The sequence below is a fragment of the Phodopus roborovskii genome, unplaced genomic scaffold (genome assembly GCF_943737965.1).
Source record: "Phodopus roborovskii unplaced genomic scaffold, PHOROB, whole genome shotgun sequence".
NCBI classification, from domain to species: domain Eukaryota; kingdom Metazoa; phylum Chordata; class Mammalia; order Rodentia; family Cricetidae; genus Phodopus; species Phodopus roborovskii.
The window spans coordinates 20,125,530-20,151,600 of record NW_026126485.1 but is presented as its reverse complement, the minus strand read 5'-3'; the positions used below and the strand labels follow the sequence as shown (position 1 = coordinate 20,151,600).

General features: G+C 36.9%; 1 protein-coding gene across 2 annotated transcripts in view; it reads left to right on the top strand.

Annotated features, from left to right (window-relative positions):
- Neto2 (neuropilin and tolloid like 2) overlaps positions 1-25,603 on the top strand; it is a 48,556-nt gene extending 22,953 nt beyond the window's left edge. The window contains exons 5-9 of one of the 2 annotated variants that reach the window (XM_051195041.1): positions 2,068-2,112; positions 2,194-2,321; positions 8,843-9,071; positions 23,459-23,572; positions 24,660-25,603. In XM_051195041.1, coding sequence (XP_051050998.1) covers positions 2,068-2,112; positions 2,194-2,321; positions 8,843-9,071; positions 23,459-23,572; positions 24,660-25,240 — 1,097 coding nt within the window. In that variant the 3' untranslated portion in view covers positions 25,241-25,603. The remainder of the gene's footprint in view (positions 1-2,067; positions 2,113-2,193; positions 2,322-8,842; positions 9,072-23,458; positions 23,573-24,659) is intronic. The other variant, XM_051195040.1, reaches the window with a different exon arrangement.
- Positions 25,604-26,071: the final 468 nt, after the last annotated feature.

The window sequence follows — 26,071 nt, the reverse complement described above, 5'->3', positions numbered from 1 at the left end:
TAACAAAATAAGTGATTTGTTTAAATGTTTATAGCCTACATTAACTGAAGTAATCAATTTAGTGTCATAAAATTCTATTACAAAATCTTATATATGAGTCACATCTTTACAAGTTTAGAGTTCTTGAAACAAAAAAACAGACAACAAAACACTTGGTCTCTGGGGTTACAGGTGTGTGCCACCACACTGTTTTTCATTTTTACGTGGTTTCTTTAACAAGGGAGTTAGGCCTTCATGTGCATAGCAGTTTACCCAAGTGAATCCTAAAGGCTCTGACCCACTAATTCAGCCAAAACCTTCACAGACTGTAGGTTCTATATGAGAGAGATTCTTTAAGTTCAATGAGAGATCCTATTTCTAATTAAAATGAAAAGTAGAGCATGACAGAAGAAGATACCCAAGTTGACCTCTGGCCTCTACATACATACACTATTTTTAATATTCTTTTTTTTAAAACCAGTTGTTAAATAACCAAATTTAGGGCTGGAAAGATGGCTCAGCAGGTAGCAATTGCACATAGGCCAAGCAACCTGAATGTAATCCCCAGACTCCCACAAGGCGGCAGGAGAGAACTGACTTCTGAAAGTTGTCCTCTGACTTCCACATACACACCGAATTAATTACCAAGTCAACCAACTTTCTATGTACTGACACAGGCTTTGAACAAAAGTGGTTTTGTTTTGTTCTTTTTACATATTGTGAAAATTTTTATACAATTTATAGGTAAAATGCTAGGAATTTCCAGAATATTTTATCTTTGTACCTCACAAGGCTTCTGGTACAACCTTTATCATATTAAATTTTACACTAATGGAAACATCTTAAAGATTATATAATATCCTGTTTTAGATAAGAATTTTTAGGGACTAAGTATTTTTCTATACAGTAGAAAATCGATTTTCTACTGAGCTTCCTAGGTTATTTTTTTCTATTTGTCATATTTCTTCTTTACTGTAGGTCAGGGATTCCCCAGTTTTATCTCTAAACTTACAAAATAAACTCATACAATAAATATGGGATACATAATTGACTAAAATACAGCTGTACTTACTTTGCTGTTCTTTAAAGGCATATTTACAATTACATACTACATAGTAAGTTTAAGGCCAATCTAGATACACTAAAATAACAAAATATATCTCTTGTGAGTTCAAGGCCAGCCTGATCTACATAGTGAATACCAGGACAGACAGAGCTTTGTAGAGACACCCTGTCTATAAATAAACAAATAGATAAATAAAACTTTTAAAAACAAAAGAAGAATAAATTCTGATCAATTTTCCAAAAAGATCATATAACTTTTCCCCAATACAGTTTAAGATTTTAATTCTTTGATTTTTATTTATTTATTTATTGCGAAAGAGCTGGTGTTCACGAGTGGAGTCTTTAAACAAGGACGAATTTAGTTTTAGTTTGAAAAGAACACTCACTAAAATGTATTTGAAATTAAGCTAGTAGTTTATTTCCAATATGTAATTTGGTAACTTTCTAAAGTATCTTCAATTAAAAACAGTATTTCTAAGAATTGAGTGTCCTCTTGCTTGGAGTAAACCATGAATGTAAGTTAGGTTTTCCAGATTACATATACAGTTTTTTATTTGTGGTTCCTCTTTTAACTTAGAAATAATTGTTGAGGCATCTGTATAATATTTTTAAAAAGAACATTTGACTGTGATTAAATATTAACTATTTATAAGTCAGTAACATTGACTTTATATTTATATTATTTTGCAAATATCACCACTATACATTGAATCAAACATTTTAAAAAACATTTATTATAGCTCAACACAAAGGAAATATATTCCTTTTAAGGCTAAATAGTGTCCCATTGTATTAAATATACCATACTTTATCTGTCCATATATTAGTAGACTAGCTACTACATCAAATCAAAAGTGTACAGATTTTCAACCCCTATAAATATTCTCACACTTGCTATTGATGTGCAGTATCTACCACTGAAAATGCCTCTTATGTTGCTAGGTAGTAAAGCTTTATTACATAGCTTAAGTTAGGTCTGAAGGAAGCACAGTGCCAATGACTGTCTTCTCTTTTCTTTTGCAGATCCAGACTTTACTTACCTTGGAGGTATTTTAAATCCCATCCCAGGTTAAGTATATTACCTCTTTCTTCCTGTGACATTTTTTGTTAGTTTTATTTTTCTTTGATGTCTTTTCTATTTTTTTCTAGATTGCCAGTTTGAGCTCTCTGGAGCTGATGGAATAATCCGTTCTAGCCAGGTAGAACAAGAAGAAAAAACAAAGCCTGGGCAAGCAGTTGATTGCATATGGACAATTAAAGCTACCCCAAAAGCTAAGGTATTGTTTGTTATATATTGACTTACCTCAGAGAAGAACATAAGAGGACATGATTTCTGTAATTCTATAATGTGATTCATGTAAATATTTGTAACTCTTAAGTTTTTTGTTTCTTTTACTCTTTGGGGCAGCTGCTAAGGCCATAGTGTTTTTTAGTTAAATAAACAGGGATAGAAACTATATGGACAGGGTTAAAAATAGAATGCCTTTAACTCTGAGATTGATTATTGACTACTATCACATTTATTTTTAACATATGTCTAGGAATATCAACAAAGATAAAATTAGACTTAATTTCTGCATATGTAGAAAAAGGGAAGAAAGAGGAACTGGGAGAACATGTCATGATTTAGGGACCAAGCTGAGCTACATAAGCAAGATCTGACCATCCCACCAAAAAAAACAAACAAACAAAAAAAAAAAAAAACAGGAAAATGAGATTTATATTTATAGAAAATGATAGATAACCTGAGATGTTTTAAAATAGGTCAAAAACACTTGGAATATTGTACAAAACTTACTAGGAATCCCTCAAAAGGCAAATGTAAGTTCAAAATAAAACCAGTAATTCTTATGAAAATAGACAACTGTATTTTAGTTCAACAAAATAAAAATGATACAGAAGCCTCTGGTGATTTCAGTCATTCATTTCTGCTCAGGGGTCAGGGTGGGTGTACAGGAGTTTGGTTTTAATAGTAACACTGAAGAAAAAAAAAAGCCTAGGGCTTCTGTGATAATTGTAAGACCCTTATACATCCAGAACCCTTAGAGGGAGATGACTAAAATGAAAGGGTTAGAAAGGAAAAACATGTTATGGGGCTTGTGGTTTGTTCTCTGGGGAGGTGAGTTTGTTTGTTTGTTTGTTTGTTTTTGAGACAAGATTTCTCTGTGTGTTAACAACCCTGATTGACCTGGAACTAGCTTTGTAGACCAGGCTGGCATCAAACTCACAGAGATCCACCTTCCTCTGCCTTCCAAGTGCTGGGACTAAAGGCATGCACCACCACACCTGGCATTATCCTGTGATTTCATCCCTAGAAAGTTACCTTTGTGTTTAGGATATTAATTGATATTCCCTAGTCAGTCCAGGAAATACAAATCACAAACATTAATAAGAGAGTCTAGTCCTGTGCTCACAACAACTTTAAGGCAATTAATTAATCCAAAATAGCCAAACATACTATGGAGCTTGCACCCATAAAATGCCACTGAAGGTCATCCCTCGACCCCACATTAGATAACTTCTCTACACACAGTCCATCATGAGGTGAGAGTAAACAAGAAAAAAAGAAATAAGTTTAGACTCCTAGGTTTTAGATTACCAAGAACTATACCTACAAAAAAAAAAAAAAAATGAGGAAGAAAATTGACCAGGTAGATTTTCTTAAAGGACTACATGTATTGAACATCAATAATAATAGGAATGGTTATTTTAAAACTGAGGAAATTTAGTAATAGGAATGTGTAACAGTTGTCTTAAGACATTTTTTTCAAGAATTGATGAAAGGAATAATACAGAGGCTGCTGTGTAGATTGAGCCCATGGTCAGGAAAAAATTTAAACAATCACAGGAAAGGAAGATTGCCTCCAAAGGAATATTGACTCATTTATTGATTACATGTACTTATGTGTTACGTATGTGAACGGGATATATGCATGCATGGCACACATATGAAGAACAGAGGACAACATGCTAGAGTCAGTTCTCTCATTTCTCATCTTGAGTCCCAGGAGTCAAAGTCAGGTTATCAGCCTTCACAGTAGGTGTCTTTACCACTGAGCCATCTTGCTGGCCTGATGCTATTTAGATTGATCCTAGAAACCTTTCATAGTAAAGTGGAAGCTCAAAGAGATAGTCGTTTTGAAAGTAAGGAAAATAATAGCTGGTAGCCTACATTTCTGTGTCTGAACTGATTTAAGAATGAAGGCAAAGCTAAGGAATTTCTGGCTAAAAATGATAAATGAACTAGGTACAACATTTAAAATCCAAATAAGTCCTGTTTATAGGATAACCATGTAAAAATTTGAAGATGAAGTAAGAAATGTGTCTGGGAGTTGGCTCAGTAAGTAATGTGCTCTCTGAGTAAACATTAGGAAACTGAGTTTGGCATGTCTATAACCCAAGCATTGGGATGAAGGGGGTGGGCTGCAGTGGGGGCAACTACAGGCAGATCCCAGTAGACAGTTACTCTAGCTGAAATGATGAGACCCTGCCTCAGAGAATAAGATAGAAAGTGAGAGGAAGATACCCTCTAAACATCCACACACAAGTGAGAATACCTGCATACACATGAATGTATGTGGCAGACAAATGCCCAGCAAATACCAAAAAAAAAAAAAAAAATACCTATTAAAATAGAAATCCAGGCTTACTAATTCACAAGAAAAACATAATTTAAAGTCTTACAGATTATGGCTTCAACTTCAAAGTATAGAAAGCATAAACTAAAAATCAAAAATTCATTTACAGTAACTTTCACCTCAATAATTAATAGACTAAAGATTAAAAAAAATACAAGACACTTAGGATTTAAATAATATGTGGTATCTTGATAACATCTTCTAGACAGTATGTGTTCTTCCTAAGCATAGACTTATCAAAATTGGTGTGTGCATTAGACCAGCAGTTTTCAACCTGTAGTCACAACCCCTTTGGGAGTGAAATGACCCTTTCAGAAGGGTCACCAAAGACCATCAGAAAACACAGATACTATCATTATAATTCATAACAGTAGCAAAATTACAGTTATGAAGTAGCAACAAAAATAATATGGTTGGGAGTCACCACAATATGAGGAACTGTATTAAAGAGTCAAAGCGTTAGGAAGGTTAAATTAAGTGTGTTAAACTAACTACATCAAGGTCAAATGTTTGGAAATGTAACAACATGCTACTTAGTAATTCATATAGCACAGAAGAAATCAGGATGGAAGTTAGAATACATATAAAACTCAGTAATTAAAATACTCATCAAACATTGTGGGTACATTTGAAGCAATACTTTGAGAGTATTTATAACCATATATGCTTCCTTTGGGGGGAAAAAAAGCTTGAATTTAATGAACTAATTCTTCGAAAGTAAAAATGACAAATTTAAAGAAAGTAAAAGATAATTATAAAATCAGAAATAGGTAAAAACCTAATGTCCTGGTTAGCCATAATTGTCAACTTGACACAGCCTAGAGTCATCTGAAAGGACAAGAATCAGTTGGCAGGAAACAGTAGTGGCAGATCCTGCTCCCACTGTTAGGACTTCCACAAGGAGACTAAGCTACACAACTGTAATGTGTAGAGGGCCTAAGTTAGTCTGTTGAAGTCTCCCTTATTGGCTCAGTCTCTATGAGCACCTGTGAGCTCAGGTTAGTTTTTTTCTTTTGGTGGTGTCCTTGTCCCCTCTGCCTCCTTCCTCCCCTTCTTCTGCAGGATTCCCTGAGCTCTGCCTAATGTTTGACTGTGGGTTTCTACATCTGTTTCCACCAGTAGCTGGGTGAAACCTCTATAATGACAATTGGGCTAGGCACCAATGTATAAGTATAGCAGAATATTGTTAGGAATCATTTTGTTGACATTTTTTGCCAGTCAAGTTTGGTTCTATCTTAGGTCTCTGAGCCATCCAGCCTCTGGATCCTGGCCCTCCTGGCAATGTCAGGGGTGGGCTCCCACTCATGATATGATTCTCAAGCTGGACCAGTCATTGATTGGCCACCCCCACAATTTCTGTGCCACCTTTACCCCAGCACATCTTGTAGGCAGGACAAATTGTAGTCAAAGGGTGTGTGGCTGAGTTGGTATAGTAGTCCCTACACTGGAAGACTTGCCTAGTTACAGGAGATGGCTGGTTTGAGTTTCATATCCCCTATTGCTAGGAGTCTTAGCTAGGGTCACCCTCATGGATTCCTGGGAGTTTCCATTGCACTGGGTTTCTAGTTTGTCCCAGAAATGCCCCCCAATTCAAGTTCTCTTCCTCAGTATTCTCTCCCTCTATCTTCCTCCCACTTGTTCTAATTCATAGTTTTAAAAACCTAATTATTATCTTCTGTGATCAAGAATATGCTAGATTATGATTTAGTATATGACCCTGTCATATGAAGACCTTACAGTCAAATGGAGGAGACATTTACAGTGTTAGAACCATGAACAGTGTTTTTATTGCATAAATAATAAATTAATGAGAGCTACTTATACTGTATACTTAGAAAGGGTTTATTTTATCTGAGCACTTCCAGGTAAGAGTACATCACTGAGGAAGTCAGGTCAGGCTTACAGGCTTGCTCAGTTTGCTTTCTTATACACCAAGGACCATCTACCCAGAAGTGGCACTTCCCACAATGGGCTGAGCCCTTCTACATCAATCAGTAACTAAGAAAAAGCCCTACAAACTTGCCTACATGAAATCTGATGGAAGCATTTACTCGATTGACATTCCTGTTTCCTTGAAATGTCTAGGTTTGTCTCAAGTTGACCAAAACCAGCGAAGATACACACAAATAGTAAATGTAGTTTTTAAAATATACTTTTTATCTTAGTACTAGTATTGTATTAATGTTAATTAATTAAATGTTAATGTTAATATTGTTTTTAATTTTGATTTCTCATTGAGCTGTTATATAGCCCAGGATAACCCTTGAACTTGCCATGTGAGGCAAGCATGAGTTCCTGATACTCCTGTCTCCACTTCCCAAGTGCTAGGATTACAGGTGGGCACTGCTATGCCAAGCTTGTCTTGGGTTTTCCTATAGGTAGCTTTGTTTGATTGGTTTGGGTTTTTTTTTTTAAGACAGGAGTCTCATGGAGTACAGGTTAGTCAGGAATTTGCTCTATAGCAAAGGATAACCTTCAACTTCCTGCTCCTTTATTTACTCCTCTAAGTAAATAGAGAAGTAAAAAATAGAATACAGCAGAAATCAGAAAGAGCTGGCACTGTAGACCTATGCTACTACGTCCAGCTTGAAAACATGTCACTTTTTTGCTTAGGCACATGCACAATTTTTAGCTTCAGATTACTGTCTTATTACTTATTTCTCTCATAACCATGAAAATGCCAAATTGGTAATTTCAAATAAATTAAAGTTATTAGTAGATCAAAACTTGATAGTGTTCTACCATGATTTTGTTTTATTAAGCCTTTTAAGGGTAGAAAGAATACCTGTGCCTCATAAGTTAACAGCTAAGTTCAGTGACAGGTCAGAGGAAATACTACTTTTCACACAAGAAAATTTTAATTATAGAGCCATATAGACAAGTAGAGACAAAAAGTGAGAGCATATGTGTGCATGTGTGAATGTAAGGTTTCCCTTAAAGTTGAGAAACATACTTTAAACACAAATCAGCCTGAGTTCAAGTCCTTGCCCTTGGGGCAGGGAGAGATAACTCAACAGGTGAGAGCCCTTGCTGTTTCCAGAACCTTGCCAGTGGTTCACCACACTGTAAGGTCAGCTTCAGGGTTCCTGATAACCTCTTCTGGCTTCTGTGGATACCCACATACACACGACAGACACAAACACATACAAGTGCACATAAATCAAAATAAATCTTTTTTTAAACTTCCTGCACTGTGTGAGCCTGGGCAGGTTGAATCTCTCTTGCATAAGTAACACTTGCTTTATAAGGTTCAGTTAGAGATTAATGTTTATTTAGTCTTTGTAGCTGAGAATGTAAAATGTAAAGGAAATCTTCAGACAAAACTAAACCAAAACAATGTAATAAATCAGTTGGTCCCTGATTGCAATTTTATACAATGAATGAAGCTAGTAGTGCTTATAATACAGATCCTATGCTTTGTCTGAAAAAGTAGCAAGTGTAATTTACTGAGTAGCAATGGGATTGTGAATAAGTGGTAGGGTGCCATGTGCATGAGGATTGCAGTAAATGCTGTACATGACCTTGTGGTGTGTTACCACAGAAGTAAGCAGTATTATGCATCTTACTGTTAAGCTCAGGTTTGAGATGTACAGAAAGGGCTGGGGTGCAGCTCAGCTGCCAAGGGCCTTGCCTTTTATGCATGCACCTCTGGGTTTGATTCCCAGGATTGGATGAGACCAAGTGGGATGGTACATGCCTGTAATCTCTGTATCTGAGTGGAAAAAGGAGAAGGGTCAGAAGTCCAAGGTCAGTCTAGACTACATGAGATGCTACATTGAAAATAGATAATAGAATGTACAGGAAAACTGAAAGCACCAACTAATAACATTGTTAGAATAACAAAATTGTGAGCAATTCTTTTATTTCCTTTATATATCAATACCATGGAATTATCATTATAAAGAGATTAAATTATATAAGAATATTAACACCTCTATAAGTAAAACATAAATTTTAGATTTCTTAATGTTTGGTTCCATTATTAAGACAACCAGAAAATGAGGCTGTTTTCTTAGCTCTTTAACTACTAAGGGATCACCCTTCTGTCATTGTGTTCTTCAGTCAGTTGTTATAATTCAGTATAAACTATTGACTGTGAATCTTAAAATAGAAAAAATTTTAAATAAAAAATTGTAAACTCTTGTGTTTTGATATTACAGATTTATTTGAGGTTCTTAGATTACCAAATGGAACACTCAAATGAATGCAAGAGGAATTTTGTGGCGGTGTATGATGGAAGCAGTGCTATTGAAAATCTGAAGGCCAAGTTTTGCAGCACTGTGGCTAATGATGTAATGTTGAAAACAGGAGTGGGAGTGATACGGATGTGGGCAGATGAAGGTAGTCGGCTTAGCAGGTTTAGGATGCTCTTCACTTCCTTTGTGGAACGTAAGTAAAGAATTCAAGTCTATACATAATTTTCACTCATTCACAATATGCTTACTGAATACCTACTTTTTTGACAGAAAATGTATTTTATTTTATAACATTTTGTAAACTGTCACACTGCTCTTTTTCAACTCAAAAGGACTTACAGCATACCCTATGCCAAGTCAGTGAGTTAATACAAGAGTGAAGATGGTCAGGACAGAATTTAGAAGTCACATTAATGAACTCGATGTAAAGACAAATAACGATCTATATCAGAGATTTACGTGCCATAAAACACTAATTTTAAATATAGAGTAAATGTGTTTATTTTAAAGGCACCAACATTAATTTTATTATAAACAAGTGAATCATCCAGAGGAACTCTTTTTAATTTTAGATATTTTTATTTTATGTGCATGTGGGTTCTTTGATCACATGACTGTCTGTGCACCTGGAACCTCAAAAGAGGATGTTAAAACTGGAGTTATGGATGATTGTGAGCTGTGATGTGGGTGCTGGGAATTGAACTTAGATCCTCTGCAAGAAAAAGTGTTCTTAACCACTGAGCCAATCTCTCCGGCCCCAGAGTATTATTTATCAATATGAATATGAATTTTTAACAAAACCATGTACCAAAAGCATGCAAAAATGAATCAGTTATGATTCTTGTTCTTAAATTTTTTACTATTATGGCAGGAAAAATTGTTGGCATGTAAATTGCTGCACTAGGTCAATAAAAAGAGTTCAGAAGTCAGGGTTTCTCTGGGGATTTTTCTATCTTAAAAAGAGTTATCAGGCCAAGCATGGTGATGTACACCTTTAATCCCCAGCACTCAGGAGACAGAAGGAAACAGATCTCTAAATTCAAGGCCAGCCTGGTCTATGTAGTGAGTTCTAGGACAGCCAGGATAAATAATAGAGAGGCCCTCATCTCACAAAGAAAATTAAGTTATCAGTTGTAGTAATTCAGTTTCATTGGTAATTATTGACTCCAGCAAACTGCAAACCATGGACACCAGAAGTTTAGATACCATGTTGAAGATTTTGGGTTTTTTTTTTTTTTTTAATTTTTTGGTTTTTTTGTTTTTGCTTTTGTTTTTGTTTTTAACTTCTATTCTTAAATAGTTTTGAATTTGCAGAGATTGACAAAAATAGTAAAATTTTATTCTTTAATTCAGACATTTTCAATGTTAACATATTTAAAAACAAGATGGAAATGAGCATTGATATACTACTATTAACCAATCTATAGAACTTCACATATGACTGATTTCCCCTTAATGCCCCCCCTTTCTTTAATGGCTTTTTTATGGTGTAGTTTCCCACATTGCTTTCAGTTGCCAAATATCCTTGGTCTTCTCCATCTGACAGCTGCTTAGTCATGATCTGCTTAGACATGTCATGATCTGGACATGTAAAGTGTAGTAGTTACTGATTTAATAAACTGTCCACTGATTTTGGTTTATGGGATGTTTTCCCAATGACTCACTGATATAATGAATTTTATCTAGACTACTGAGTGCCATCTCTATCCATCGTGGCATTGAGAGCAGGATATGGAATACAGATCATCTTATTAATGCTGATTGACTACCATATAAACTACCAGTTTTCCCCAATTACAGAATATTTTTTTTTCTGATCTTTTGGGGACTGTGAAAATATCTTTTCACAACTAATTTTATCATGCATAGAATTTTTTTTGTAACTTTCAATAGCTATTTGTTCAGTATTTACCTAATGATGACTTTCAATTTCTCTCATTCTTTCTGCATATTCTAATTACAATTTGCTGTGAGGAGAAACTAGCCTAGTCTTTCCCTCAATTAGTATTCAGTTGTTGTGTGACACTCTCCCTAGGAAGACCTGAACAAATGTCTATTCACTAAGTAGAAAATCAATGACAGCTGGGCGTCGGTATCCCATGCCTTTAATCCCAGCACTCAGGAGACAGAAGCAGGCAGTATCTGTGAATTCAAAGCCACAGAGAAACCCTGTCTTGAAAAAAAACAACCAAAAAAAAAAAAGAAAGAAAAGAAAAGAAAAAAGAAAATCAGTGACAGACCAAAGTAAAGATGCTACCAAACCCAACTTTGTGAACCAATGAGTTTTTCTAGGGCAACTTACAAGATCAGAAATGAATCAAAGACAGCTGCATCATCAAAGCCCACTCCAGCATGGGTGACAGCTCTCGATAGCTGGAGACCTGGAGCACACTGCACAGCCTGCAAGCAGTTCAATTATTTGGAAAATGTTCCTCTTAAGCAGCTCAGCTGGTCAGAGAGTCTCTCAGCAGCTCTCATTGCTTATGTAACCTTGGGGAGGGAGGGAAATAGTATATCTGTTCAGTTTCAAAGATGTCCTCAATTCTTTGAGTTGTTTATATTTGAGCTTTAAGAGCTTCCAGATAGAGGTTCTATCCCAGAAGAAAATGCTATACAGCAATTTATATAGATATTTATTATTATATAATTATATATTACTGTTATCATTCTAAATCATGGGATTTTTGTTGTATAAAATCCCAGCTTCAACCCTACTAGTCTCTGAGTTTGCCTAATATTGGGATTCAAGCTTCAAGCTGAAGATCAGAGAAGCAAAGCAGCCAGCCACTAGCTCTTACTCTACCTCAGGCTGAAAGGACTATCCTGCCCTTACTGTGTCTGGAGAATAAATCTCTGAAACTGACTTTACTTCTTCCTTATATACCTCTCTCTGCCTAGCCATTTCACTCCTGTCTCCATCTCCCTAGTGCTGGGATTAAAGGCATGTGATTCCAGGTGCTGAGATCACCTTTGTGTGAACTGTTTTCTCTTTTTTAGACTGATTCACGCTAATGTAACCCTGGTGGCCTTGAACACACAGATATCCATCTGCCTTTGTCTCTGGAGTCCTGGGATTAAAGGTGTATGCTACCACTACCCAGCTTCTATAGCTAACTTCTATAGCTAATGGCTGCTGGCATTAATTGCCTGTGGCTAGTTTTGCATTCTGAACCCTTAGGCAAGCTTTAATAAATCATAATTAATATATCATCACAGAACTAAGCATATTGTTAGGGACACACTTCTTTTTCTTACTATGAAAAAAACTATCTAGTTGTCCAAATAAATTGATGTCTTCAAGCCATACACATAATTTCAAAACTGCTAGCCATTATCTCTGTGAAGACGATCCTAACAGAGTATCTCATTTGTGTTTAGTTCTTTTTTTTTTACATATTATGGTAAAATATACACAAAATTTACCATCAACCATTTTACATGTAAAAATAACATTCAAGTACATTCATCTTATTAGACTGTTATTACCATTGTCTAAGTGCTCTATTGCTGTGAAGAGATATCATGACCAAGATGACCAAGGCAACTCTTTATATAAAAGGATGCATTTAATTAGGGCTTACTTACAGTTTCAGAGGGTTAGTTCATTATAATCATGCTGGGGAGCATGGCAACACACATGTCACTGGAGCAGTAGCTGGGAGCTACATCCTGATCTACAGGCAGAGAGAGACAGAGAAACAGAGAGAGAGACAGAGACAGTGAGAGAGGAGAGAGAGATATAGAGACACGGAGACAGAGAGAGACACAAAGATAGTGAGAGGAGAGGGAAAGAGACAGAGACAGAAAACAGACAGTGAGAGAGGAAAGGAGAGAGACAGAGACAGAGAGAGAGAGAGCAAGCGCCTGACATGGGCCTATGAAACCTCAAAGCTCAACCCCAGAGACACACTTCCTCCAATAAGGCCACACTTCCTAGTCCTTCTAATCCTTCTCAAGTGGCACTAATGACTAAATAGTCAAATATATGAGCCTATAGGGGTTGTTCTTATTCAAACTACCACACCATTATCGATCTCCAGAGACATTTTTTATCATCCAAAACTGAAGTTCCACACATTAAATAGCCTTTGTTTTTTTCTTTTTTCTCTCTCTCTCTCCCTGTACCTGGTAAGCTCTTCTCTCCCACTGTCTCTGTTAATAACAGTAGCTCACATAAGCAGATCATGCAATGTTTGTCCTTTACTTATGGGTTACTTCACTTAGATTAATATTTTAAAAGCTTTTCCATATATCAAAATTTTGTTCTTTTTAAAACTTAATAATAGTTCATGATAATTGCATCCCTATGACCACATACCTGCCAGAAACAACATATGAAGGGTTTATATTGGATCATGATTTGAGAGAGTTCAGTCCATGATCATTTGTCTCCATTCACTTGAACAGAGAATCATTGTGATGATAGCATATAGCAGAGAAGAAACATTCATTTGTAACAACCAGGAAACAGTAGTTACAGAAAATGGCTAGGGATAATACAACCGCACCGCATGACTTGGTGTTTGTCTATTTTTTAGCTAGGTCCTACATCCTACCTAATCTACAAGCTCCTCTTATAGCATTGAAAAGCTGAAAACTCCAGATCAACCCTCCCCACCAGCCTTACCTCCTAGGGACTATGTTGTATGCAACAGGCCTAGGGCCAAAACTGAACGCAGAGGAACTCCAGACCCCCCTAGCCTCCTAGATACTTGGATCCTGGGGACTGTTTGGCCACAAAAGAAACTTCCCTTGTAGTCTCCAGGAAATTCAGTTCTGAAAAATATTGGTACAATAGGCCATCTGCAAGCCATAGAAACCACAGAATGTTCCTTCCCAACACTGACCTATGAAAATAATAGGTGCAGAGGTATTACACACCAAAAACATGACTTTGAAAATTTTCTTGATTGTTCTCCAAATGTCATCCAATCAGGAGCCCACCCACTCCCTTCCCCTCCCACTGATGTAATCCTGCAGTTTTTCCTTTAAAAAAACATAGCAGTAGACCAAGAGAGCATTCCCTCTGGAGGCTTCTGTGGTTGCTTGCTAGATGGGGTCCTTCTTTCAGAAGGATAGGGCAATCAAATAAACCTTGTACATTTGTGTCGGTGGGTCTGTCTCCCTGGTCTCTTTGGGGACCTTCATGACCTGGGCACAATAGCATCACTCTCTGGGAATCAAGTATTTAAAATATAAGCCTGTGAGAAACATTTCGCATTCAAGCCATAGCAATATTTGTTCATCATGTTGTTCTTAAAATTTATTGGTAGAGACTTTTGTTGTTTGTATCTGTTGGCTGTTATGAAGAATGATGCTGCAGATATTGGTGTACCAGGACCATAGTTCCTGCTTTTCATTTTTTTGCTGGTTCATATGGTAAATACATGTTTGAATTTCTAAGGAGCCAACACAATTTTCCACAATGGCTATACCATTCTGTACCACCAGGAGTGAATTCCAGTTTCTCCACAACCTTGCAACACTTGAGCAGTTTTTCTATTTTTTAAATAATAACCCCTCGCTGTATGAAAAATGGAATCTCGTTGAAGGTTTGATTCATAAGCATCCTTTCATGGGCTACTTACTATAAGCTTTCTCAGGAGAGATGTCTCATCAAATCTTTTACGTGCTTTTAAATTGGATTGTTACTAGTTGTGGAAATTATGCATGTTTGGCATCATTCCCTTATCTGATAAATATTTTTTCACATTCTGTGTGCTTTCTCAGTATTTTAAGAGTTCTTAGGGTTTGTTGTCATTTTGAGACAAAAAAAAAAAAATCTCACTATTTAGCTCTGGTTGGCCTGAAACTCATTATGTAGACCAGGCTAACCACTTACTCACTGAGTTCTGAGAACTCCCTTTCTTCTGCTCCCAAATGCCTAGGATTAAAGGCATGCACTACCACACACAGCAATACAAATTAATTTTTAATTTAAATAAAGGTCAGTTTATCTGGTTTTTCTTTTGCTACCTCTGCTCTTATTGTGATAATATAGAAAATCATTAATAAAATCCAATGTCATGAAGTTTTTCCTTCGTATATTTCTGATAAGAGTTGTATGACTTAGTTCTTAAGTTGGGGCTCTTTGATACATTTGAAATTATTTTTGTATTTGTACAAAGTAAAGATCCAGTTCGTTCATTTTCAAATAAATAACCAATTTTACCAGAGCCTCATGCCAAAAAGATGGTGCTAACACTCTGTTCAAAAGTCATTTGGGCTTTTACGAGAACACTTGATTCTGGCTCTCTTCTGGTGTGCTCTTTGGCTACTTCCAACTGTTTTGATTTATAGTGTTATAGTATGCCTTAAGATCATGAAGTACAGGTCTCCCAACATTTAGATTTCATGAAGTTTAGTATGGATTGTCTTTTTTTAATTCTATCAAAACATAATGTTGGGATTTTGATAGGGATCACTTTAAATGGATCAATCAACTAGTACTGCCATCTAAATTACATTTTCCAATCAGTGAACATAGAATGTCTTCCCACAAATACAGACTTTTGTCATCTTTCATTTCTTTTAATAATATTTTATAGTTTTCAATTCTGTCTCTCATTACCCTTGTGAAACTTACTTGTAATTATTTTAGTGCATATTTACTGTGGTAAAAATAGATTCTATCCATTATACCAATTATTTTTCTGTTGCTATGATAAAACACCGTAACAAAGACAATCTGGAGAACAGTGGTTCTCAGCTTTCCTGATGCTATGATCCTTTAATATGGTTCCTCATGTTGTGATGACCCCCAACTATAAAATTATTTTGTTGCTACTTCATAACTGTAATTTTGCTACTCTCGTGAATTGTAATGTAAATATATAATGTTCGTGATATCTGATATGTGATCCGTAAAGGAAGTTGCAGTCCACAGATGGGAAACTGCTGCTGTAGAAGTATTTATTTTTGCTTATGATTCTAGAGAGTCCATAATGGCTTCCCTAATTCCATGGGACATCCCACCAAAAGCCCTTGCAAAAAAATGGGGAAAACTTACAGCCTTAATCTAGCAGTTGTCAAAATTTGATTTCTTCCCTGGTCCCTTCAGATTTGGAAGTATTCTGTTGCTACTGAGAAACAAGATGTCAGCTTTGCTCAGATCATTTTTCATTTCTAATGAGAATGCCTCACTCTGTGAGTTTTCATTAATATCAAGGCTGCGAGGCTGATTCATCTCAGAAAGTGCTTTTGCTGACCAGGGCCTCCCCTTACTGTGTTTGTAGTGGTTTGAATATGAATGGCCCCCATAGACTCATATGTTTGAATGCTTGGCTCACAGGGAGTGGCACTCTTAGAAAGTGTGATCTTGTTGGAGTAGGAGTGACCTTTTTAGAGAAAGTATGTCACTGTGGGGCAGGCTTTTAGGTCTCACATATGCTCAGGCTATGCCTAGTACACAGTCTCTACTTCTGTTGCCTGTGGATCAAGATGTAGAACTCTCACCTCCTTCTGCAGTAGTATGTTTGTCTACATGCCACTATGTCCCACCATGGTAATAATGGACTTAACCTTCAAAACTGTAAGCCAGCTCCAATTAAATGTTTTCTTTATAAGAGTTGCCATAGCCATGGTGTCTCTTTATAACAATAGAAATCCTAACTAAGGCCAGGGACTAGAATACTGCTGTGATAGGTCAGACCATGTTTTTGTTTGTAGTAATATGGACTTTGGAACTGTGGTTTAGAAAAAAAGTTGAACATTTTAAGTGGGACTTAATAGCCTGTTCTAATAGAAACATGAAAGAGTGTGGTGTTAAGAGTGATTTGCAGTGTGGGAGCCTGGCTCAAATCATTTCAGAGAAGAATGTCCGTATGTGGCCTAGAAAGCAGTCCTGTAATATTTTGGTGAAGAATGTGGCTGGTTTTTGCCCTTGTCTGAAAAGTCTGATTGAAAGTGAAGCTAATGTGAAGTGTTTTTGGTTAATTTCATTGGCAGAAGAAATCTCAAAACAGCCTAGAATTGACTCTGTCCTATGGTTAATAGAGTTCCCTCTTAAGAAGATCTCTAATGAAAAGGAGCAAGCTGAGAAAGGAAAAATACAAAATGTACAATTTGAGGAAAAGGGCGACATCAAGAAGTGGAATGGAGCTAAATCCTGTATTCAAGGAGATAAAAGATTAAAGGAAAACCTGATGTTAAATGGAATAAAGGGAATGGAGACCTCAGGGAAAGTCCCCACCCAGCTAAGCCATCGAACTTGTGAAAGGAATTAAAGAACAGTTTAGGTCCAGGTGTGAGGATATACACCTTTAATCCCAGCACCCAGGAAACAAAGGCATGAAGATCTCTGAGTTCACGGCCAGCCTGGTCTACAGAGTGAATTCCAGGACAGCCAAGCTTAAGCAGTGAAGGAAACCATGGAAAACAGAAAGTGGTGAAGATGTAATTGAGTGAATGGATCATATTCCAGCCCCAGAAAGCAATAGAACTTGGCAGCTTCAGCCATGTAGTTCTAGCTTTAGGGTCAAGGAAACAGAAAAGGAGTTAGGTAATTAATTACCCTCCAGGATTAAGGGAAGACTCTGGGGCCAGGCATGTGGTGGAGGTGTTCCTGATGGAGGCCTGAAGAGGCTATTGTTTGAAGTTGTGAAAGTGAAGCCTGGGTTGTGTTGGAGACCCCAAGATGTTGGAGATGCAAGAGCCATGGGATACTGCCAAGGAAAGATGCTAATGGAGTGGAACCAGCCCAAAAGAAAAAAGTGTGTTGCAGTCAACAAAGCTGAAAGGACTTGAATATCTGAAAAGCATTTTAAAATCAGACGTAGATGTGCAGAGTTTGGGATTTGCCCAGCTGGTTTGTGGTCCTACTTTAACCCAGTATTTTCTTACTGTGCTCCCTTTCCTCCATTTTGGAAATGTAATGTATAACCTGTACCACTATATGTTGGAAGCCTGTGATATGCTTTATTATTTTGATTTTATTGGGGATTACAGATAAAATTTCATGAATCTCAGAAGTGACTTTGAATTTTGGAATTTAGAAGTGTGCTGAGGCTGTGATAGACTCTGGGGACTTTTGAAGTTGGCTAAAAGCCTATTGGGAACAGGGAGTGGAATATGGTGGTTTGAAAAGGAGTGGCCCCCATAGACTCATATGTATGAATGCTTGGTCCATAGTGGCACTATTAAGAGATGTGGCCTTGGAATAGGTGTGGCCTTGTTGAAGGAAGTGTGTCACTGTGGGGGGCAGGCTTTAAGGTCTCACATATGCTCAAGCTATGCCCAGTACACAGTCTCTCCTTCTACTGCCTACAAAACAAAATGTAGACTGTGGTTTTTGTTGTTTTGTTTTGTTTTTTGAAGCAAGGTCTCATGAATTTCTGCTTGGCCTGTGTCTGAAGATGACCTTGAACTACTGATCCTATAGGCTTGTGCCACACCCAGTTTATTTAGTGCTAGGGATTAAACCCAAGTCTTTTTGTTTGTTTAGTTGGTTGGGTTTTTTTATTTATTAATTAATTTTTTTATATTCCAACCCCAGTTCCCCCTTCTTTCTCTCCTCCAGCTCCTGCCCCTACCTCCCATCTGCTCCACAGAGAGGGTAAGGTCTCTCCTAGGAAGTCTACTAAGTCTGTCCCATCATCTCCTTGAGGCAGAATCTCCCTCAGCCCTTTGTCTAGCTGAGCAAGGTGTCTCTCTATATAGAATGGACTCCACTAAATCAGTTTGTGCATTAGAGTTAGATCTTTGACCCACTGCCAATGGCCTCATATATTATCCCAGTATCACTATTGTCACATACATTAATGGAGTCTAGTTCGAGCTTATGCAGGTTCCCCACTGATCTGAGTGAGTGATCTCTGACTAGCTTGGGTCAGCTGTTTCTGTGGGTTTCCCCGTCATGATCTTGACTCCTTTGTTCATACTATTGCTCCTCCCTCACATTGATTGTACTCCAGTAGCCTAACCCATTGGTTAGTTGTTGATTTCTGCATCTGCTTCTGCCTTTTTTCCGTCAAGCTTTTCTGGGGTTATGGATTGTAAGCTGGGTATCTTTTGCTTTATGTCGGGTCACTTATGAGTGAGTGCATGCTATATTTGCCTTTCTGGATTTGGGTTACCTCACTCGGGATGGTTTTTCTTAGTTCTGTCCATTTGCCTGTGTGTGAATTTTAGGATGTCATTGTTTCTTACCTCTGAGTAGTACTTCACTGGGTAAGTGTACCACATCTTCTTTATCCATTCTTCAGTTGAGAGGCATCTAGGTTACTTCCAGGTTCTGGCTATTACAAATAATGCTACTGTGAACATAGCTGAGCAGATGTCCTTGTAGTATAAATGTACATCCTTTTAGTATATGCCTAAGAGTAGAATTGGTGGATCTTGAGGTAGACCAATTTCCCATATTCCTGGAAAACTGCCATACTGATATCCAAAGAAACTGTACAAGTTTGCACTCCCACCAGCAATGGAGGAGTGTTTCCCTTTCTCCACATCCTCTCCAGCATAAGCTGTCGTTGGTGTTTTTGATCTTAGCCATTCTGATTAGTATAAGATGGAATCTCAGAGTGATTTTGATTTGCATTTCCCTGATGACTATGAATGCTGAGCATTTCCTTAAGTGTCTTTCTGCCATTTGAGATTGTTCTGTTGAGAATTCTCTATTTAGATTTGTACCCTATTTTTTAATTGTATTATTTGGTAGTTTGATGTCTAATTTCTTGAGTTCTTTGTGTATTTTGGATATCAGCCCTCTGAAAGATGTGGAGTTGGTGAAGATCTTTTCCCATTTTGTAAGGAGCCATGTTTTCTTGTTGACTGTGTTCCTTGCTTCACAGAAGCGTCTCAATTTCAGGAGGTCCGATTTATTAATTTAAACTTAAGTCTTAAACAGCTATGCTTATGCAGTGAGAAGCCATAAAACTTAGCAGATTTGCAATTATAAATAACTTGGTAAATATGATCAAAGCACCTTATATACACATATGAAAGTATCACAATGAAACAGATTTAAAATTATGTAACTCACAATGCTATACAAAGCAGTCTGACTATATCAGTGCAATCTTTTGGTTACTTTAAATAATATAGAGAACAGTTGTCAAAATAAATAAATAAAACCTGTACTAATGGACTGGCAAGATGGCTTATCAAGTAAAGATGCTTGCTATCAAGTATGATGACCTAATTTTGATCCCCAGGATCCACATAGTAGAAGTAGAAAATCAGCTCCTGCAAGTTGTTCTCTGAGTTCACATGTGTGCTGTGACATGCACACCCACATACATGAATTTGTATGTAATTTAAAAATTAAATAATATGTAATAAAAACTAAAAATATTCCCCTAAAAGTGATCAACAGATGAGGAATATAGAGCAGGGAACCTATCTTTTACAACACCTTTGAAGTTAGAAAAAGCCATCAAAATGTGGTCATATGATGTTAGAAAGTAGATCAAAATACCAAGGAGCCCTAATGATGTTTATAGCCTTATTCAGCTTGTCTTTTAAAAGTAACTTATCTCCTCTGGATCACTAGCTGTGAACTATGTAAGATATATTGTAGAATTAGAGTATGATTTTCATCATGTATAATACAGTTTGTGAAAATTGCTGTTTCTCTAGCCCATTCTTTATACTTAAAGGCATTTATTATAGTTTTATAATATTCATGACATAATTTTAGTATGTTAGCAAATGTTACAAAGTAACTAAATTGCAATTGTTCTTTCTCATTGAAAACCTTCAGTCCAGTGGCTTAATTATAACTAATGCCTCTCATCTCATGATTGGCTTTAAAGCCACCATGCACTTTGAAGAATCATAGAATTTTGAGGATCAATTGGCAAGAATGCTTGTGTGCTTGTCTCAAATGAACAAGGCCCTAAGTTCAGTCCATAGCACCCAAAGATGAATTAATGAGTGAATAATGAAACTTTGCTGAAGTAATGTCTAAAGTGATGGTGTTTTTACAAGTTAACAGTGTAGTAAATCCGTTATTAGTTATGAACCTTTTTTGCACCTGTATTAAAGGCAAAAGGATCCATGTTACTGTGACTGCTGATACATTGCTCTGTCATCTCTTAGAACCAGGAACTCTAGAACACATTGTATGCTATCCAAGCCTCTGGTTTTTAACTTGAGTCGGGGTCTCATGGAAACTCATTACACAACCCAGACTAACTTCATATTTGCTGCACTCATGCTGTGTCTGCCTTCCGGGTGCTTGAATTACAGTTGCCTCCATAGTGCCCAACAATTTTTGTAGTTCTTTGTTTCTTGAAACATACTATAGCTCATGATAATTAACCATGGATTAATTACCAGCTGCTCAGGAAGTTTAGTGAATGGCACCTTATAGGGGAGTCAGCCTTCATAGCAAAGAAGTTTTGGGTAGTTTCCATCCAACTACACTTCAGGTTTTGTTTAGGGTTTTATGAGAACCCAATAAATACCTGTTAGCAGTGGCAAAGACTAAAGTTGTAGCTGGTGGGCACTAAGATGACCAGGCATCCCAACATCACCCAAGACTACACTCTTTAGAGAAAAAATATTACAGCCCTAGCTGTATTTTAATGGAGTTAATTGCATTCTTATTAAGAAAAAGACAGTGACTGGAGAGAAAATGAATTTATTAATCTAGTACGTTTTTAGACCTTTCTTTCCCCTTGAAAAGAAACTTATAGGATTTTGTTTGTTTGTTTGTTTGTTTGTTTGATGGATCGGATTGGTTTGGTTTGGTTTGGCTTGCTTTTTTCGAGACAGGGTTTCTCTGTGTAACCCTGGCTGTCCTGTAACTCCCAATGTAGACCAGGCTGGCTTCATTGTAATTCTAAAGAATGGATTTTATCCTGGAAAAAAATTAATAACACAAATTAAGGGGTTCGTTTTTTCATTTCTGTGAACCAAGACCAGGACCACGTGCATGCTAGGCAAGTACTTTCCATTAAGCCATACTCATCCCCAGCCCCAGAACTTTTAGTTGTGTGGTACAGCGGCATCAATTACATTCACATTGTTGTGCTTGTGCAACCATCACTACTGTCTCCTTTTTTTTCTGTGTGTGTGTGTTTGTGCACATATGTGCACCCACCATAAGATGGGTATGGAGGATAAGCATGTGTTTGGAGGGCAGAGGACACCTTTATGGAATTGTTTCTCTTCTTTAAAATTATGAAGGTTCCAGGGATTGGAATCAAGTTGCTAGTCTTGCATACCAAGCACTTTTACCTACTGAGTCTTCTCGTCAGCCCCTCTTAAGCACTTTTATAATTCCAAACTGAAACTCCATTGAAAACTCTTTTTGTTCTCCAGTACCTGATAAACCTGGTTCTATTTTTGAGCTCTGAATTTTCTCAGGTACCTCATATAAATGAAGTCATATGTATTTGTCATATAATAATTACTATCTAATTATGGGAACTGAAATAGCTGCCTTATTTTGCTTAGAATTATCTTATTATCTCTCATCCATGCAGCAATTTCTTTTCTTAACATTCCATTGTCGTATTTTCTTTTAGCCATTGATGAATGTGGGATTTGCTTCTGCCTACTGGCTAATGTGACTAATACTGCCTTCCACTAGTATTTAAGTACCAATTTGAGCTCCTACAGAGTACTGTTGGATATATAGCTAGCAGTAGTATTTCTGGATCATGAGATAATTTTGTGTTCAACTTTTTGAGAAGAAATCAGCTTTCCACAACATCTTATGGCTTATTTCCCCACATGCAACACATAGAAGGCCCCTAATGCCTCTCCATTTCCTCTATATTAGTTACTTTTCTTGTTGCTCTGACAAAAGCAACTTAAGAAGGTATAGGTTTATTTTGGCTCATAATTTAAGAAGACAATCCGTCATGGCAAGGAAGCTATGACAGCAGGCACACAGGCAGTTTGTCATATGATGTCCGAGGTCAGGAAGCAGAAGCCAACCAGTGAACACTAGTGCTATGCTGACCTTCACCTTTTCATTCAGTCAGGGACTACAGCCAATGGTACCTCAGTTAAACCTTTCCAGAAGCATCCTCACAAACATGTCCAGAGGTCTGCCTCCTAGGCAGAATCTCATCAGCTCATAATGAATCATCTCAATTGCTAACATTGTCTTTTAAAGTTTTAGAAAAATTTTCTCACCTATGTAGAAATTCCTTAAGAAGTATGAGGCATATCTATACTCGTATTGTCATAACACTAAAAATAACCTTTTGGTGTCCAGCATTCAAAAACTTGTGTGAGCCAGCATTATAGAATATTGACCTTTGTCTTACTGGTTGTGTATTACAGTGTGTTCATGGAAAGGTCTTTAAGCTAAGAAATTACTCTTACAAAGTTAAGTAAGGAAGTTAGTTAGTTAGTTAGTTAGTTAGTTAGTTAGTTAGTTAGTTAGTTAGTTAGTTTGAGACAAGTTCTCTACATAATCCTGGCTGTCCTAGAACTCGCTTTGTAGACCAGGCTGGTCTTGAACTCAGAGAGATCCACCTGCTTCTACCTCCTTAGTGCTAGGATTAAAAGTGTGCATCTCCACACCAGGCTAAAGTTAAATTCTTAAGTACACTATAAATGAAGATGGACTTGTAGTCTGTGTGTCACTGTTCTTAGCAACATTCGTTTTCTTTCTTCCTGCAGCTCCCTGTACAAGCAGCACTTTCTTTTGCCATAGCAACATGTGCATTAACAATTCTTTGGTCTGTAATGGTGTTCAGAACTGTGCATACCCTTGGGATGAGAATCACTGTAAAGGTAAGTCCAATGCAAAGGCCAGCATTCCTTGAGGAGTCTTTTTCTACTGGTGTGCTTAGCAGTGTTACTTTAACATAACATTCTCCCCGAGCCCTGAAGAAAAGGTTGCTCTGTGTAGCCCTGGCTGTCCTAGAACTTACTCTGTAGACCAAGCTGACCCCAGACTCAGAGATCTGCCTGCCTCTTCCTTCAGAATGCTTATATAAAAGGCATGCACCACCATTGCTTGCCCTACTAACATTCTTAAAGGACAATTGACTTTTGGGATGTTATAAAAGAAATATTCCCAAAAGCATCTCTTTGTGGAATGTACTGTTAATACTCAGAAGTGTTTCTTTGTATTTCATTCCCTGTATTATGTTATCATTGAACTATGTGGTCACCAGATAGTTTAGAGGATAGCTTTGAGAATGGAAGGACTAATAGATTATTGAAGTGACATAAAAGCAACACATATAGAACTCTTTTTTTCTCTTTATCAAGTTACTTCTATTTCTAACATATACTGTGATTGTCAAATATGATGGTGACACTTGTAACTTGGTTGTCATGCAGTTAGAAAAAATAAAATATATGTCTTTCATCTTCTTTAGAGTTAAATAAATATCTTACTGTAGGAAGCTGATGTTATCTGAGGGCAACACTAACTACTTGGCATGCAAGTATTTATCATTCCAGAACAGTAGACCATGGTGGTGTACCTGGATTGTTAGTTTGATCCTGCAGATAGGAATCTACACAGCAGTTGTCAAATCTGCCTTACAGCAGAAAACTAAACTTAATAGATCAAGAGTATTTGTTTTTGACATTTTCTATATTGATGTAATTTGCAAATTGTAGGCACTTGTGAACTTTTGAGTAAGGAAATCAGGTACTTTAGTTTTTCTGTTCCTAGCTACCTATATCATAATTTGTTAGTTGACTCAGAAATCGTGGTATTTTCTGTTTGTTTAAAAAACAATTCTTCAATTGCTTTATATCTGATATATTTGAACCAAATGTCCTGTTTTACCTAAAAATATCTAGTCAATCTGTGCTGAAACTCCTATTAATGAATTGTGAAAATCTCAACATTTCCTTTATACAGAGAAGAAGAAAGCTGGACTATTTGAACAAATCACTAAAACTCATGGAACAATTATTGGCATTACATCAGGGATTGTCTTGGTTCTTCTCATTATTTCTATTTTAGTGCAAGTGAAACAGCCCCGGAAAAAGGTTATGGCTTGCAAAAGTGCTTTTAATAAAACTGGGTTCCAGGAAGTATTTGACCCTCCTCATTATGAACTATTTTCACTAAGAGAGAAAGAGATTTCTGCAGACCTTGCAGATTTGTCAGAAGAACTTGATAACTACCAGAAGATGCGGCGCTCCTCCACAGCCTCCCGGTGCATTCATGACCACCACTGTGGATCTCAAGCATCTAGTGTCAAACAAAGTAGGACCAACCTTAGTTCCATGGAACTTCCCTTCCGAAATGATTTTGCACAACCACAGCCTATGAAAACATTTAATAGCACCTTCAAAAAAAGCAGCTACACTTTCAAACAGGCGCATGAATGCCCTGAACAGGCTCTAGAGGACAGAGTGATGGAGGAAATCCCCTGTGAAATTTATGTCAGAGGGCGAGATGATTCTGCACAAGCATCCATATCCATCGACTTCTAGTTGTCAGCTAAAAGTACTAATTATTAACTATGTGTATGCAGCCTACACCAATACCCATTGTTTCAGCAACCAATCTTGTTCTGTCAAAATTAGAAAGACCTTCATTATTTATCATAAAGCTGATGATTTTATTATCTCAGGCAATCTATATATGAGAAACCAACCAAGGAACTTACCATATTCAATGGAAAAAGTTATCCTCCATTGCTTGATATCTTATCTACAAAAGCAGCTGAGGAGCGAGTGGTCATGTTGAGCCAGGCTCAACAGCATGGAGGTGTTGACATCAGGGTACTATTTTGGTTCACAGAGCCCCATCAATTTGATCCCACAGTAAATTTAAAAGTAAAATTTTTCTTTATATTTCTTTCTCTGGTGTGTTTATTTGCCTGTAGTTTTACATTTTATTCTCCTGCATAAAGGGATAATGTGTCACTTAATTTAGCATTGGCGTGTGTTTGCTCTTAAATGTGTAGAATATGGCTAGTCCTGTGATGAATGGAAATTTAAGACAGTCATATTTCATTTCTCCCTGAATCATTTTTATACTATTGTCTTTAATAACTGCCTCTTTAGTCCTGTTTTCCTGTGGAAAGTAGTAGATAAAATGATTTATCACCTTTAAATCATGTTTCGTCTTAGTTATATTAGAAAAGTAATAATCCCAGGGTTTATGATTACCAGTTAGTCATAAGTGGAAACTTAAAAAACGTGTAGCAACCTCTGAAGTTATCCCTGTTGGGTCTCATTCAATGACAGACATTCACCCAGGAATCAGGGTCCTAAGACTCACTTGTGGGCAAGTCTTTAATTATGGCTCCATGCTGAGCT